At 52.9% G+C, this 15,997-nt stretch overlaps 1 protein-coding gene across 1 annotated transcript; it reads right to left on the bottom strand.

Annotated features, from left to right (window-relative positions):
- Positions 1-1,430: 1,430 nt before the first annotated feature.
- On the bottom strand, positions 1,431-13,795 carry LOC117868826 (perilipin-3-like). The gene is made up of 8 exons (XM_034755129.1): positions 13,717-13,795; positions 10,611-10,696; positions 9,745-9,940; positions 7,109-7,191; positions 6,439-6,724; positions 3,311-3,510; positions 2,891-3,019; positions 1,431-2,763 (listed from the first exon to the last, which is right to left on the bottom strand). Exons 2-8 carry the CDS (start codon positions 10,677-10,679, stop codon positions 2,317-2,319), a joined length of 1,410 nt encoding a protein of 469 aa, XP_034611020.1. The 5' UTR covers positions 10,680-10,696; positions 13,717-13,795; the 3' UTR covers positions 1,431-2,316.
- Positions 13,796-15,997: the final 2,202 nt, after the last annotated feature.

Raw genomic sequence — 15,997 nt, 5'->3', positions numbered from 1 at the left:
GGGCGGGGGGCGGGGGGAGCTGCGCGCCAGTCCACTCAGTCGCCTGCCCCGGGTGAGACGGTAACAGCATCTGAATCAAGTTGGGGGGAGGGGGTTTCTGCCAGAGCATGAGAACAGAGTTTAGGGAGTCTCCGTGTTTGAGGATGGGAAAGACAACCTGCTCCTTACAACTTTCTACAGGCCAGAGCCTGCAGACTCCAGCTGCACCCACTGTCCTAAGGAGGGGTGATCCCTGCCATGCTAGAGATGACAGCTGTATCTGGCCATGAACTGGGTCTGTGAAGAAGGTCTATCACATCACCTCTGGTTCCAGCTTGCATTAGGGGGCTACTGCAGAAAGCCACAGCACAGAAGAACGATAGCTGGGGTATTGAAGCAATAACAAGTATTACAGAGTAACTAGAAGGGGAGAAAGATGGAGGTGAATGGGTGAATCCAGTCTAGATCATGCCACACAGTCTTCAAAGACATTTCCCCTGTAAAGACAGCAACTCAGCAGTTACTTCTATCCAACCTACTCCCAAAATAGTAAATTAAAAACCCTACTCCAAGTTTTTGACCCCAAAAAGGAAGAGCCATAGCCTCCGTGAAGATCACTGTGCCATTGCTAGCAGTTTTACACAGTGGGCATTCCGATCCTCCACTTGCTTGTGCTACCTAATCCCACAAGGCGCGTTCAAGACAGAAGTTTAGTGCTGGCCAGAGACTACAGTAAGGGACTTCTAGCAAACCCTAGGAGAGGGCTTGAAAGCCAGGATGGAATTTGAGGGGCTGAAGGTGGCCACATTCTGGTACCTCTGCTCAAGGAGAGAGAGAAGGTCAGAGTTACTTGAACGTCAGCGTTGGCTATAGATGTCCTGAATGCAGCATTAAGGGGAGACCTGGGCCAGATGCAGGGTTAAGGAGGACACTACACACACTCAACAGAAAGTGACAAGTTTCTGGCCTTTAGGAGAAAGAGTGAGGCTATGGAGGCAGATAAGAGCAGTTTAGTACTGGCAGGAGGGCACAACTGCTCTTTGTGGCCGTGCTGTAGTTTGGAGGCTTGTAATGGGATTGCTCAAGAGGCCTGCAGTTCTTTGGGCAAGACCATCTAGCCTAGCACCATGGGGTCTTGGGCTCTGCCCAGCATTCCTAAGCTCCCACTAGATGGGGAAATTACCAATAGGATTTGAGTGAGGAGCGCTATTTCCTTGGGAACGGCTTAGACTCCTCTCCTGGTGGGTAGGAGTCCAGCGTCACCAACTCTTGTCATTTAAAGAGTCATGGGTTGGACTCTGAAAAGGTAGGAGTTGGGTTTAAGGCAGGAGATTTTAAACCCATTGTAGGGGTTGTGTGTGGGGTGGGGATGGTGGTGGTCACCTCCTCTCTAGTGAATGATGGTGAGAAGAGGAGAGGGAAGGTGCTTACAGAGACACCAGAGCATCAGGTGAATGCCAATACATTTTATTGTGAAAAAACCCAGTTATTCTACAAGATACAAACCGTTAGTGGCACTTACAGGAGGGAAAATTAGCCGGAGATTTCTCTCTATTGATTTTCAGTTACAAGCCCCTTGGAAGATCAGTTCTGGGATAGTGCAGCACCAATTACGCCTTCTTTGCAATGGCAGAGTCATTCCTGCTTTATTGGCTAGAACTGTCATTTCACAGGCATTCAGGGTTCAAATGTCTTTACAGTGCTTTAGAGCATGAGTGGGAGGCCTGGACATTTCAAACAGGGGGAATAGATTTATTTTAATAATGATCCCTTTTGATTGCATTTAAGGATACAGCTGCCCAGGGAATGGGCCCTACGAGGGTCAGGTTCTGCAACTAACCCTACAGCTAATCCAGGCTTTGCACTCCCGTTTGCAGTGCTCAGGGGCTGTTATGTAGTCAAGAACCTGGACAACTGAAATCTTACAGGTCCATTAGCTGCTGGAGTTCAACGCTATTGCCATGAAGGTTGGTGTCCTCTCCCTGCCCTGCTCTGAGCAAGCCCCTAGTTAAGGGCACTTTACAGCCTCCAGATAGAGTTCCCATTGAGACACCCTGGCTTTGCTTTGAGGCGATGCTTCTGCCATGGGCTGGAGTTCACCTGTGGAAGGAGCCACCCAGAGGAGCTAGAGAAGGCACAAAAGATTGGCAAGGAAGAGAGTAGAGTCTCAGAAGTGAGGCCAACAGGGAGTTCCATACACAGCCAGCTTATCTACATTAACACCCTGCCACCCTTCCCCAGATGCAAGTGACACACAAGCCCCCCCGTGTCCACACAAGTGAATTGCATACAAGTTCTTTCCCTCACAAGAAGCCAACTGCAGGTATACGGAGCCATCTAAGGGTCCTCCTTTGGCACGGAGGCTTGCTGAGCTGTGCTGTCCATCTTCTCATCTTCTCCTTGCTGGGCGGTGCAGCCAGCCGCTTCCTCCTCCCCATCCTTTCCAGCCCCTGGAATTTCTGGTAGCTCTACCAGCCTGGGAGCAAAAGGTCCCACAAGCCAAGGCAGGGGAGCGTTCTGCACCACGTAGTCCAGCAGCTCGTCCATAGACTCCCGGGCCTTGGCCACCCTCTCCCGGCTCTGGGTCAGGACGGCGCTGGACAGATCTTGGAAGGAATGGGCAGCGGAGAAGGACGCGTGGAGCTCTTCGACGTTGTGACGGAGCTGCCGCACCTTATCCTGGATGCTGGTGGGGAGGCCTTGGACATTGGGCATCAGGTTCAGGCAGGTGGTTTGCAGCTGTTGGGTGATGCCACGGAACATGACCAGTGTCCGAGATTCCACCTGCCAGGGAAGCAAGAACACCCATTAAGGGAAGCTGCTTCCCAAGATGTGTGACACTCACCCTGCCTAAGAGGTCACTTTGCAGTAGCCTAGGACACCTCCCCCGCTGCCCTCCATGGCGAGATACCTCTGGCTGCGCAGTGTCGGAGTCCTCTTTCCCCTCCGACTGCCTCCTGCTCCACTCCAGCCACATCTGGTGTAGTTTCTCCTGGCCGTCATGGAGCCTCTGGTCCACACCCTGCTTGACATGTTCAATCTGGCAAGGGACAGAGGGAACAGAGAACCAGAAGTCAAGATACTTGTGGTCAGCAGCAAGGGAGGAGTCCCCTGGCCAGATCCTCAGCTGGAAGAGGTCACTAGCTTGCCTGAAGTCAGTGGCACTGTGCTGACCGACACCAGCCGAGGATAGTCCTCAGTCACCTGTGCATGGGCCATGGATTGTGAATCAAGACGTCTGACCAGAGAGAAGTACGAACCCATTAGGATTTGCCTTAAGCGCCAGAACAAAGTGACCTGGGAGGTGGCATGGGGAGATCTGTGTTCCTACCAGTTCGATGGTTTGGTGGAGCTGGGACAGAGCCTCCTGGGTGCTCTGCCGGGCATGCCTCAGCTTGCCCAGGGAGTGCTGGTAGGCTCGGTGGCGGAGTTTGGTGGACAGGGACCCCAGGCGCACGAAGTAACTCTGCTGCTGCTTCTGCTGCTCCACGGACGCCATTTCGAAGCCTTCCACAGACGTGGCCAGTTTAGCTGGAGAGAACGAGAAGACGGGTCAAACAGCCTGCTGGGGAAAGTCCCCGTCAGCAGAGCAGGAGATTTCTGCCCTGCGTCTGCTCTGCCTTCAGCAGCAAGGGGGATACTCCTCCAGTCACTGACAGACTCAGGCCAGCATCCTCTCCAGCTCTGAGAGTTAAATGGGACTTGCAGGAGACCCACGGTCACCAGCCCTGGGTTTGACTGTTAGTGGGGTCCATGTGAGATGAGTCTGAGGCCACCCTCCCTACTACAGCAAGTGCTCTCCCTTTCAGCTCTGCAGTGCTACCAAGCAGCTGATGGTGCAGAGTGGGACGGTGCCACAGGGAAGCTCTGGGCCAATACTGATCAGTTGGCTGCAGGTATCAGGAACCTCTGTGGTACTGACACCCGAAAGCAGCCAAGAAGGGTCTCCTCCACCTGTTAGGTAGGACAGAGATCATTGCCAGTAATGAATGGGTGAGTGGTGTTCACCCATGGTCCTCAGGCCCTGCAGGTTAACCCATCTCTTCCCAAACAGCTGAGAATCAGCCCTTCCAGTTAGAGGTTAAAGCTCCGGCAACACTCAAAACCTCCAGCAGAGGCAGACAGGACCCAACATTCGGTTCTTTGGGTCATGCGACGCCCCAGGTGAGTCACAGGGACTGGACCTGAGACCCCAGGATCTGAAGTCTGTGCCTCTACTGCCCACGCTGCAAGACCCAGAGGTCTGCTAGGCCAAAGGTTGTTGCAGGCTCAGGTCTATCCTGTTCTAGTGGCCGGGACACAGAAGCCACCCTGGGCAGGGTGACAGACGGTCAGAGTTGAAGCCGACGGTGCTGCTCTTGCAGACTGCTTACAAGCAACACCCCTCCCTACTCCCACCCTCTTTGCAAGTCACCTTGAAGAGGGGCATTCAGTGGTGCCCGACTGTTCGCTGTGCAGGAGGGAGAGCGCCTGAGCAGAAGCTCCCATCCCTGCAGCAGGGCATTACCTGCTGGCCATTCTAGCTTGTGGCCTAAACACAATGGAAGGAGAAGGGCTCCTTTCACAGCACCAGCATCCTTGACAATCCCTACCTCCTGCCAACCCCCAGGCTTCCTGCGTTTCCCTGGGAGCACAGGGGGCGCTCAAGCCTGGAGTTGCACAGTAAGGTCTCTCCAAATGGCTCCTTGACAGCAGTTCTGCCACTCAGATCCAAGCTGGGCCTAACTGGCACCTGTTGGGCACAGTTAGTGCCAACGGGCACAACACTCAATAGCTTTTTAGCTCTCTGACCGTGCATGACACTAAAAGCTGCATTTGCTACTGCCCTTGGGTTGGCTTTCCAGCCGAGTTTAGACTCCTGCTATGAAGAGCAAGTCTGCATTTCACAGCCTTCCAGTGCAGTTCCACTTGGAGAAGCAACCCCCATCTTACTCAGCCCGTGGACCTGGAGACAAGCGTTCTCCATTCCTCTGGTTCGTGCTTCAAAGCCCATCCAGCCCTGTGGCAAGGAACTAGATTCTCTTCCAAGCCAGGCATCAGAATCGTTAAGTCCCAACGCAGACAGTCTGAGTGACGCATGAACCAGAAAGATCCCCGCTGGAGTTCTGATCCCAGGTGGAGGCTGCAGGGCCGGCAGTTTGGATAGAGGGAGGCATCGCTTGTGAGCGGAAAGATTTGATCTGGAGTCACTGAGCAAGGTCTAGAACTGCACTTGCTTTGGGCAGCAGACCCAGGAAGTCTTGCCTGGCTCTAACCAGGCCCCAAACCAATACAGTTCCAGAAGGTGTAATGTCAGGGCTCCAGTTTTCTACCCATCCCTGGCTGGCTTGGTGGGGGTGCTACCAGTAGGATGTTACGCTGGGCGCCTGCAGATTGTCAGGGGACAGGGAAAGGAGTTGAGAGCCCAGCAACCCTGGAAGGAGTGTAGTAGATTCTCAGGTATGTGAGCACAGTAGTTTGATCACAAGAGCCACGACAAACCCTCCCCCAGGCCTATGTTCATCATTCCATGCCAGGGGCAGAGAGTCTGACCTTCGCTTTGGTTACAGCAAGGATAATGGCTTTGTTCCCACCAAGTCATGCTGGGCTAGTGGCCTGCACAAGAGGCAGGCCCATTTACTAGCTCTCTCCCCCAGTAAGAGTGGCTGTGTTGGAGGGGAGGCTGCCAAAATGGGCCCCACCTAGACCAGCACAAGGCCAACAGCCACCTTTGCTTAGGGCCCCCTATTGGCCTCACTGCTGCAGCCACAGAGCCAGCGTAAGAATTAAGGCCACCTACTCCTAGCGGAGGGACACATGTGGCAATCCTAGGAGTACAGAGTTGCTGGGGTTGTGATTTTCTGATAGTTAGGGCTGGTAAGTTACTGATTTTTGCTGGGTTCATGGCAGTTCTGAACTGAAGTGTCTGTTGAGTCACCAAAAATGTCAGATTTGGTTTGGCCTAAAGAAAGTTTGAGTGGGGATTCGAACTTGGGATTCCCCTGTACCAAATGAGTGCTACCCCTTAGGCCTTGGCTACACTTACCAGCTAGTTCGACGGCTGGAAATCGAAGTTCTGGGTTCGACTTATCGCGTCTAGTCTGGACGCGATAAGTCGAACCCGGAAGTGCTTGCCGTCGACTGCGGTACTCCAGCTCGGCGAGAGGAGTACCGCGGAGTCGACGGGGGAGCCTGCCTGCCGCGTGTGGACCAAGGTAAGTTCGAACTAAGGTACTTCGACTTCAGCTACGTTATTCACGTAGCTGAAGTTGCGTACCTTAGTTCGAATTGGGGGGGGTAGTGTAGACCAAGCCTAAGTCTGGTAGGCAGGGCACCACAAATACATCCCCCAGCTATTTTGTGACTGGCCAAAATTACTCAGGTTACATTCACAGCTAGTTTTGGGTTGACCCAAACTGTATTTTTGGTCAAGCCCTTAGGCTGAAAGTTTTCAGCCAGCTGTATTCAACATGCACTAACCTAGTTCTTGATCCGTCATGGGGAGGTAGTGATCCACCAGCTCTTCCGATTTCCCCAGCATGGCATCCACTCCAGTCACCACCATCTGGCCCATTCTGGACCCCATGACTGTGTTCACGCTGCTGGTCACCACTGATTTGGTCATCTCCATGCTACCCTGGACAGCTCCTTTGGCCATGTCCACCACCCCGGTCACGGCATCCTTCGCTCCGTTGACTGTGTTGGAGACGGCATCTCTAGCACCGGTCACGGTGGACGACACCAGCTCCTTGGTGTCCGCCACAACCTAGGATTGGGGGAAGCATTCAGTGGCCAAGGTTAGTATTAAGCCAGCAGAGAAGAGGCGGCACTGGTTAATCCTAGGACTACTTTGCCTTCCCCATATAAATAGGTACCATTCACCCAGATAAGAGTCTGGAGCCTACAGCAGTATCAGTCACTAGGTTTTCATCTCCACCTCCCTCTGGGATGAGTTTTGCCGGTTATTGGCTAGCTCAGTGCCCAGCCAACTGGCCTGCCCAAAGAAGCTGTTAGATCCAGGGAGGAGAAGTAAAGACTTTTCCTGGCCCCCCACCCCTTATCCCCCAGCTGCCATCTCTCTGGACTGGTCTGTCCAGGGAGTGTAGACCTCTTGTTTCACATCCCTAGTTCTCCAAGCAGAGGTGCTTACCTTTTCAGTTGGCTGTTGAAGAATTGGCAGCTTCTCCTCCAGTTTATCCAACCCCTTGCACGCATACTCATTCACTGTTGCAACTAGAGAGAGAGAGTTTGGTTGTCTTATCCCCTCAGTTGCCTGGAGTGGCAGAGTAGGTTGGTAACCAAGTCAGGTTTCAAGGGGCACCGCCAAGCAGTGCCAGGTTTGAGGGGAGGGAGGGGAGGCTGCAGGGCTGCCAAGGAGAACATTGGCTAGTCCAAGTTTGGGAAGGATTCTAGAGCATGAAACAGGCCTGGAGATCAGAGCTGGGTCAGCGGTAGCTCTGCAGAGGGGTGACGTCTTGCCAGCTGCACTCAAGGCAGCCATGAGGAGTGTATTAGGACACTCCATTTCTCAGGTTATCTGAAGCCTGATAGTTACCCCAGAGGCCAAGAGATGTGATCAGCCTCTGGTAGAAAACCAACACATGCTGCCATGGCCTTCGCTCACCAGTATTCCTTAGTCCTCTCCCCAAGGAGAGCTCAGCATGTGGGACTAGGGACATCACCGTCTTCACACAGAGATGGCCCCAGCCACAGCTGACCTATTGTGGTCAGGGAGTCCCCAGCAGCTCCTAAGAGCTATGGCATGGATTGGACATGGGTGTGTTGCATGGATCATTACCAGCTGCTGTTGTAGCTGGTACATGAGGGACTAGCCTACAGCTGACCTGACCAGCACCATGAGCCCATCTCTGGTTTGGTATCACCAAGTGACAACTGCTGCCTTGGAACATATGAATGGCCAGACTGGGTCAGACCAAAGGTCCATCTAGCTGATTAGCCTGTCTTCCAACAGTGGCCAATGCCAGGTGCCCCAGAAGGAATGAACAGAACAGGTAATCAAGTGATGCATCTCCCATTGCCCATTCCCAGCTTCTGGCAAACAGAGGCTAGGGACACCATCCCTGCCCATCCTGGCTAATCGCCGTTGATGAACCTATCCTCCATGAACTGGCCTGGTTCTTTTTTTAAACGCTGTTATAGTCCTACCCTTCACAACATCCTCTGGCAAAGAGTTCCACAGGTTGACTGTGCGTTGTGTGATGAAATACTTCCTTTTGTTTGTTTTAAACATGCCGCCTATTAAATTTCATTTGGGGACCCCTAGTTTTTGGTGCTATGAGGAGTAAACAACACTTCCTTATCTACTTTCTCCACACCAGTCATGATTTTATAGACCTCCATCATATCCACCCTTAGTCATCTTGTTCCCAAGCTGAAGAGTCCCAGTCTTATTAATCTCCTCTCATATTTAACAGAGATTTAACTGAGGAGTTTGTTTGCTACAGAAGCTGCCCAGCCTCTTGAGTTGGCCGGAGTCCCAGCACGCTAGCTTAGTTATATTGGATACAGTTTGAACGCAGGAACCCAGCCAGGTGGAACGTTTCACAGCAACTCTGACAGAGCAGGATTTAAGCGATAGCCAGTAAGTCCAGCCTGCTCATCTGTAGCCAGAAGAGCACCACAGGAGAAGAGGGACACCCCTACCCCCAGCAAGTGAGTGTGGGTTACCAACAGCCCACCTTGCAGTTACCTAGACTTCCCCTGAAGGAAGTCAAGCCTTCCCCAGCTACTAAGCCATACAATGCCCCAAGGAGTTAGGCAAGAGTGGAACGACATGCTCCAGTACACAGCATGTCAGGCCACGCTTGGAACAAACCCAGGAATCCTGTTCCATCTCCCTGCCCTGGAGGAACAAAGCCTTCCTTGGCCTGGTCTCCAAAGGTGAAACCCATTCCCTTCCCCACCACTGCTCCAAGCCAGCATCAATACCAGCTCTTTTTGCAAGATCTGGGCTAGAGGCCACACGTGCAGGCTGCGAGAGCTACTCAAGGTCACAGAGGGAGATTTTAACACCGCTATGAGCATGGTGCAGGGGGAGGGTACGTGCCCTGGCTTCGGGACGCTTTTACTCCCTCCAGAGTCTCGGATCTTTGCAAGGGCATCCGACAAGGAACCCTGCACCTGGCCAGCTCAGCTTGGCTGCAGGTGCCACTGAAAAGCTTTACTAGTTTCTGGTTGCCACATTGGCCAGTTGGTTCTGGGCCACCTCCGCCCCACACATCTGTAATTAGTAAAGGAGGCCACAACAAGGCCATTTTAAATGCAGGTTGCCCTTGACAAAGGGCACCAGCTGTATGTCAGGGTGTTTGACTCAACAGCACCCCCATCCGTGTGTTCCACTGTTAGACAGGCAGCTACAGCCTAGTGACATGTAATGAAGTGCTTCAGACTGTAGCTTCTCTAGGGTCAAGCTAGCACGGCCGTCACATAGGTCACGCCATACATGGTGCCTGGAAGTCTGCAGCAGACCATACCAGGCTTCTTTGTAAAGGTGCCTCCTTGCTACAGAGGCAGAGATAGGCTGGGCACCTCACCTGCTTGGTAGGACTGCAATAGACCTTCTGAGAGGAGTTCAGGGTAGAGAAGAACCTTCTAAAACAGCTGTGAAAGTCTCAGCTGAAAGGTTATGCTTCCCAACACTCCCTCAGCTACCAGACCCATGAACCAGCATGGCTCTCCCACCCAGATGCAGTTCACTAGCTACTCCAGCTTCCCTGGTCCCCCAGTCTGACCCACCACCACGCTGCCATCTCACGGCTCACTCACTCTGTGGCTCCAGTTTGGTCAGGATGGGCTGGGCGCCACCCACAGCCACGGCGGTGATGGTCTTCACGCCTTTCTCCGCCACGTCACAGACGGATTTGATGTATGGGTGATTCTCTTTGGTGGAGGTGTAGGCCGTGGAGACCATGTCATAGGTGGAGCTGACCAAGGGCAGGTTGGCCACCCTGCTCACGACATTCTAATAGAGGACAAAACAAAAACAAACATCATCAGTAACATCCAGTTGGAGGGGGTTGGCTCCATGTCTTCCCTGATGCTGAATTCTTATTACTAAGGGTGGCTAGACCTCCTAGCAGCACCGTGAGCTGGAGTAGCCCTGTAGGCACTTCTATGCTCTAGGCACCAGTGACATCTTCAGCCCTAGAGCATGGCCTGATTTTCCAAGCCTGCCAAGCTCCTGTACCTCCCATTGACTTCAGAAGGTGCTGAGGACATTTGAAGATCACAGACCTCCTGAGTGAAGACCTAGAGTAAAGCAGCTGAGGTTAGGTTTCATTTGGAGGTCTTGACTGAAGAAACTAGGTGCAGGACACATCCATATGTGGACGTCAAATTAACCCAGATTATATTAGCGAGTAGAGTAGCATCAGATCTGATCTTGCCACCACAGCAAGCTTCTCTAGGCTGCTTGATAGCTAGGGGGACAGCCAGGTGCCTTCATTAGTAAGTTATGGTTCTCCCCCGTTGCATGAATACAGGGGATTCAGTCTTGGACACACACACTTATATCACCACCCTCCAGCAACGGCACCAATACCATTGCCGGCCTCGTAGCAAGAGGTGGGTCTGAGCATGCCAGGGAGTGCATTTTAGTGCAGTGAAGTACCCTAAAATCTGGGCGTACCTACCTGTTGATGCTGCTCTGGCCCCTCGCTCTGGGGGGAAGTCTGGTTTGCAGCATTTTCCTCAGAAGACATGATGAAATCAGACGTAACTGGAAGATAAAAACCACTGTTGCCACACAGAACTGGAACGGTTACATCCAAAAGAGAAAAATGCTTGAGAACCTTTGTCTTCTGCAGTCTCCGTGCATAACTTAATAGTGAATATGCTCAGAAGCATGGCCCAACCCTTAGTTTCCCCCTCCCATCTGATGCAGTTGTTTTAGCCTGTCCTCCCCGCCAGATGCACAGCAATGTCTGTATTTGTTGCCCAGGCTTTCCCAGAATGCACTATTCCATGATGCCTCAGAAGCTGCTACAAGGAGCGGAGCATTTGCAGGGGTTTCATTTCCACCTGACACACAGCGCGAAGGAAACAGGAGACTGGCTAACTAGTCAGACCCAGCTCCACAGCTGAATATCCGAGTTACAACCCAGCTACAACTGGGCAGCATGTTCCGGCTTTGATCACAAGCAGGGTTGGAACAAACATGGCTTGGGAGCAGCACGTCAAGTGACCCATGAGACAAGCTTGGTTAAAAAAGCCTACAGGAGCAACAAGCACATACGCCGATGGCTCATTTGGAGGAGATGCCCATCAGTGAGGTAGCAACCGAGTACAAAGGCTCCCGATTTGAGCATCAGGACTAGAGGGGGGGAGATCAGCACCAGGAAGAGTTCTCTTTTTGGTATTTCAAGTTCTGGCTTTGGTTTCATTAGTTTGCACCAATGGAGCATCTGCAGCCCCTCTCTAGAACGCCCTCAGCTACTTCTGTGATCGGCTGCCGGACGAGGCCCCCAGCAGGCAGCCCTGTTGCCAGGAGAAGGTGGTTTGGTTTCAACACTGCTCTCCTCATGGACCCACTCAGGAGCCTGCTTGCTTAAGCAGGCAAGGGACTGCCTTCGAGCCACGGCCGAGCTAACACCAGGCTACAGCTTAAATAAAGCCAACCTGAAAATACAAATTGAAGCAGGATTTGTCCTTACTCCTCTGATGGCCCGAAGACACTAAGCCCAAGCAAATACCCCTTCCAGGCCTGAGGCACTTGCACATCATTCAACCAAAGGTCTCAGCCATTTTTGTTAGCAGTTCACATTAGCCACTCGGCAATGAAACATCACAATCCATTTCGCCTGCGTTACAAGCCATTCCAACCTCTCAGAAGTGGTTAGGTTGTGACGAGGCTTTGACCTCCCCATTAAATTCAGTTTAGGACAGAGCACTAGAGCTCCATTTCTCCATGTCATATAGTCCTGCATAATACCTACATAGGGTTGGAAACAGCTACCCAATCCAGGATATAAACAAGAAGAAGTGGTGGTTTGATGGATTGGTTGTCTCAGCCAAACCTGCCCCACTCAGATGTACTGCCCCCTAGAGGCATCTAGGGCTCACAGCTGTTTCTGAAATGCCCCCAGCAGTGACTGGCTTCCAAAGTCCAACCCTGATCAATGCACCTCATGAAACTGGTCCTATTGGCTTCATACTTTCTTCTTCCTATAAGTCACATGGCTACTTACTGTCTCAGTGACCCACTACTATCTGGCACAGAGCACAATACCACTGATACTCAGACTTGGATACTCAGACTTGTTAATGGGACACTGTCCATTTAAAAGAGCCGTTCATACATCCATTCACCTATTGTTACACTTGAATGTTACTACAGCTGGAAGTTTCTAGAACCCATCAGCTCTTTTGTGAGTCTAATCCAGCGGTTCGCAAACTTTTGTACTGGTGACCCCTTTCACACAAGAAACCTATGAGCGTGACTCCCCCCTTATAAATTAAAAACTTTTTATATTGAAACACTATTATAAATGCTGGAGGCAAAGCAGGGTTTGGGGTGGAGGCTGACAGCTCACAACCCGCCTGAGGGGGTCATGACCCCCAGTTTGAGAACCCCCAGTCTAGTCTGAATGGCACTGTTGGAGGAAACAAGCCGGCTCTGAGTTTATTTTGTGACGCTGACAGTACTTTATGTCTAGTCAGTTTCACCCATTCTCCCTTCTGGTGTGTCAGTTTCCTCTTCTGTTTGGGTAGGGCCCTCCCCCAACAGGGCAGATAGAACATTTAAGAGTAGACAAGTGCAACACCATAAAAACTGTGTGTGTGGGGGGAAAGGGGGGCGCTCAGAAACAGGCACAGCCCCCTCAGCAACTTTAAAAAGCTAAAGAGATTTTGGTTTTCTGTCTCTTTAAGAACCCCCAGCAGGCTCATCAATTTAAGCCTAAAGTTAAGGCCCTTTTCAGCTGAGGGCTTGGGAGAGCCGCAAAGCCTCACCAACTTCTTTATTTTTAAATGATTCAGCAGAAAGTTGGTTTGGATCAGCTCCCTCCCTGGCCATGTTTACAACAATGCGCCTATCCTAAGGAAACAAAGTGAAACTGAGCCATGTCACACGGACACTGAAGGAGAAAAAGAAAGTTAAACGTTAATCATGAAGTTTCAGTAACCGAGAAGGCGAAGCTGCTTTAAGGGTCTGGTTTCTAGCCCACTCCTTTTAAGACAGCCGATACAAGCAGAAGGGGGCTGGTTTGGGGCGACGCTGCAGGGCGGAGGGGGGTTGAAGGGAAAGACAGTGGGAGGCACAAGTGACTTGGTTGGAGACAGGACTTCTTAGAGTCTAGCAACACGTGGATGCAACAGACAAAAAAACAACCCCCCCCCCCCCTAACCAGGCCCAGCAGCCAACTCCATTTTACAGGGATTGCCTCGTACACCCCCAGCCTCCCCCCGAACAAGAAGCGGTTCCCAGGAGGGCAGCTGCAAGCAAGGAGGGTGCCTCCCCCCACACGGAGCGCCCCTCACTCCAGCTAGCCAGGGTATGCAGAGCCAGTACCCTGCGGAAAGTCGCCCCTGAAGAATGTGCTGGGGGAAAGGGAGACACACGGTAGGGCGACCCTCCCCATCTAACTCAGACTCCGGGGAGCCCCAGCCCTGCCTTGGGGGCAGCACGGCCAGATCCGCCCCGCCCCAGCGGGAGCCGCCTCTGCAAGTTTGCTGCCAAGCCCCCAGCGGCCGCCCCCAGCTCGGGGACCCACGAGAACCCCACTCACGCCAAGACCCCACCTCTGCTCCGATCCGGTCCCTGCGCGTCCCCCTGGACTGAGCTCTCAGCTGATATAAAAAGGAGAGGGATGGACTTGGTGGCTACATGACAGGGAGCGGGAGCCAATCAGCGAAGGGGAGGTCTCCGCCCCGACCAATCAGGAAGGGTGGAACGCAGAGGAATGGAATGTTGCGGGCTCGTAGCGGGCGTGGGGTTGCACACGTGCGTTGCGATTGCGGGGCGCTTACAGGCTGGGGCTGGGGGGGGGGGCGGTATGTGACTCACACTCCCTGGGCTGCCTGGCGCACGGGGGTTTCGCTGTTGGACGGGCTCGGGGTGGGGGGAGCAGCGCACCAGGGACGTTGAGGGGGTGCTGGAGGAGAAAAGTGTGTGTGTGGGGGGGGGGGCAGCACCGGAAGAAAAGTCAGCATGGGGGGGCAGGAAGGAGGGACTCTACATAATGGGGAGTGAGTGAACCATGGAGTGACAGGTTCCCTTGTTTTTCTGATGCAGTTTTCCTAGCTGGAGGCTGGGATCATGCGGCTCATACCAGTGCAAATCAGAGGTAATCCCACTGGGGTCACCCTGCTGTAACGGGGAGCAGCATTTGGCCCCGAGACCTCCCCACGCCCCTGTTCAGTTGCCTGCACTCCGATCTGCCCTGGAGTCTGGCCCACCGCAACGCTCGCTCTGGGCATCGCATGCGGGACCCATGCCCGTTGCTGACTCTGGCCTACCTGGTCGAATGGGAGGTGGGCAGCAGTGGGGGCTGGTACAAAGGTGGTACGGGGGCAGAGTGTCGGTCACATACCAGGACAGCTGAGCACGGCCATGATTGGGAACTGGTGCTATAGGGGCCCTTTATGCAACTCTAGCTACATTCGTGGCCCAGTAAAACGAATGCACTGGCTGTGTAAAAATGATCAGAATTGCCAGTTACGAGGGATTTGCCTGACTCCTCCAAGCTCCCAGGAAATAATATCAGGGAGCCCAATGATGAATGACCACTGCCAATCCTTCCCTGAGACAGGGCTGCCTTTCTGCCCAAGCCACCCTGAGATAATGGATGCGTGGGACAAGGAGAGAGCTTCAGCTGGTCAGCCCCACAAAGCCACATGACTCGAGGGGCCGGCTCTGCAGAAGTGCTGAACACCTGTAGCTCTCATTGACTTCGGCTGCAGATGGGAGGTCTCAGCGCCTTTGAAAATCAGACCCCTAGAAATCAGCATGAGTCCCTGAAAGGAAGGGAAGCGCAGAACAGGGGGGCTAATGGAATAACAGGGATGAGATTAAAGAGCCGAGACCCCACCTTGCATTCGGAACTGCCCAGCCCAGCCCAACAGCCTGAGTGATCCACCAGATCTATTTTACTGCAGCAGATCTCTTGTGATTGCCCCACAGCCAGCCCTCGGGGTGGGGACGGGACGGGGGGAGACACAGTCACCAGGCAAGGTGCTGTAGGGGGTGAGCCCAGCCTGGCACAGTGTGAGCACTGAAAATCTGGCTGTGCTGGGAACATCGCCGAGCCCAAGAAGAGGGTGATGTAATGGACATGGCAAATACAGGAGGGTTTTGTACCGCTCTTTCCTCTTATTCAGGGCTAAGTTGCCATGGCAACTCAGAGAGCATGTTGCATCTCAGCCACTTGAATACACACACAATGTCTTCTGGAAAGAGCCCAAGGGGTTCCGAGCCACGCTCAACACTCACTGACTTCAAAGGGGATTGAGGGCTCTCGGCACCTGGCAGGATTGGGTCAGCGTCGGCCCTCCTGTCTGCGGAGAATGGAACTGCTGTGGTAACTGACTTACAGCCCTGGGGTAAAGCGGGCCCAATCCATTGACTGCAGGGTGTTGTTTCCGCTTATACCAGGCTGAATGGGCAAAGCTGAGTAATTTTACAACCCTCCCCTCCCCCAAATTGGAGTATAACAAAGTGAGTGAACTTCCCTAAAGTTTGGAAGGGGTCAGATTCAGGAGGCCTCATCGTGTACAAATAAACCCAAGCCACGGAGTTCAGATCTGAGCTCCCCCATATGGGTGGGATGGTTTGGGTTCAGTGCTTTGCTTTGGGCCCATCTCCTGTATGGAAGTATATTGATGGGATCAGCAGGGTGTGGGGGGGAGGGGTTTGTTGGTGACACATCAGAGGAACTGTGGTGAAGGCACGTAGCACATGCATGACCCTCCAGCCAGTCATGTGAACCTAAGTGACTACAGGAAAGTGAGGACTTCCTGTTTCATTAATGTGTGTGTGTGTGTGTGAGAGAGAGAGATTTTATGAATTTGATGAAGTGCCAGT

This window comes from Trachemys scripta, chromosome 22, assembly GCF_013100865.1.
Source record: "Trachemys scripta elegans isolate TJP31775 chromosome 22, CAS_Tse_1.0, whole genome shotgun sequence".
NCBI lineage: Eukaryota > Metazoa > Chordata > Testudines > Emydidae > Trachemys > Trachemys scripta.
This window is presented reverse-complemented; position numbering and strand designations above follow the sequence as displayed.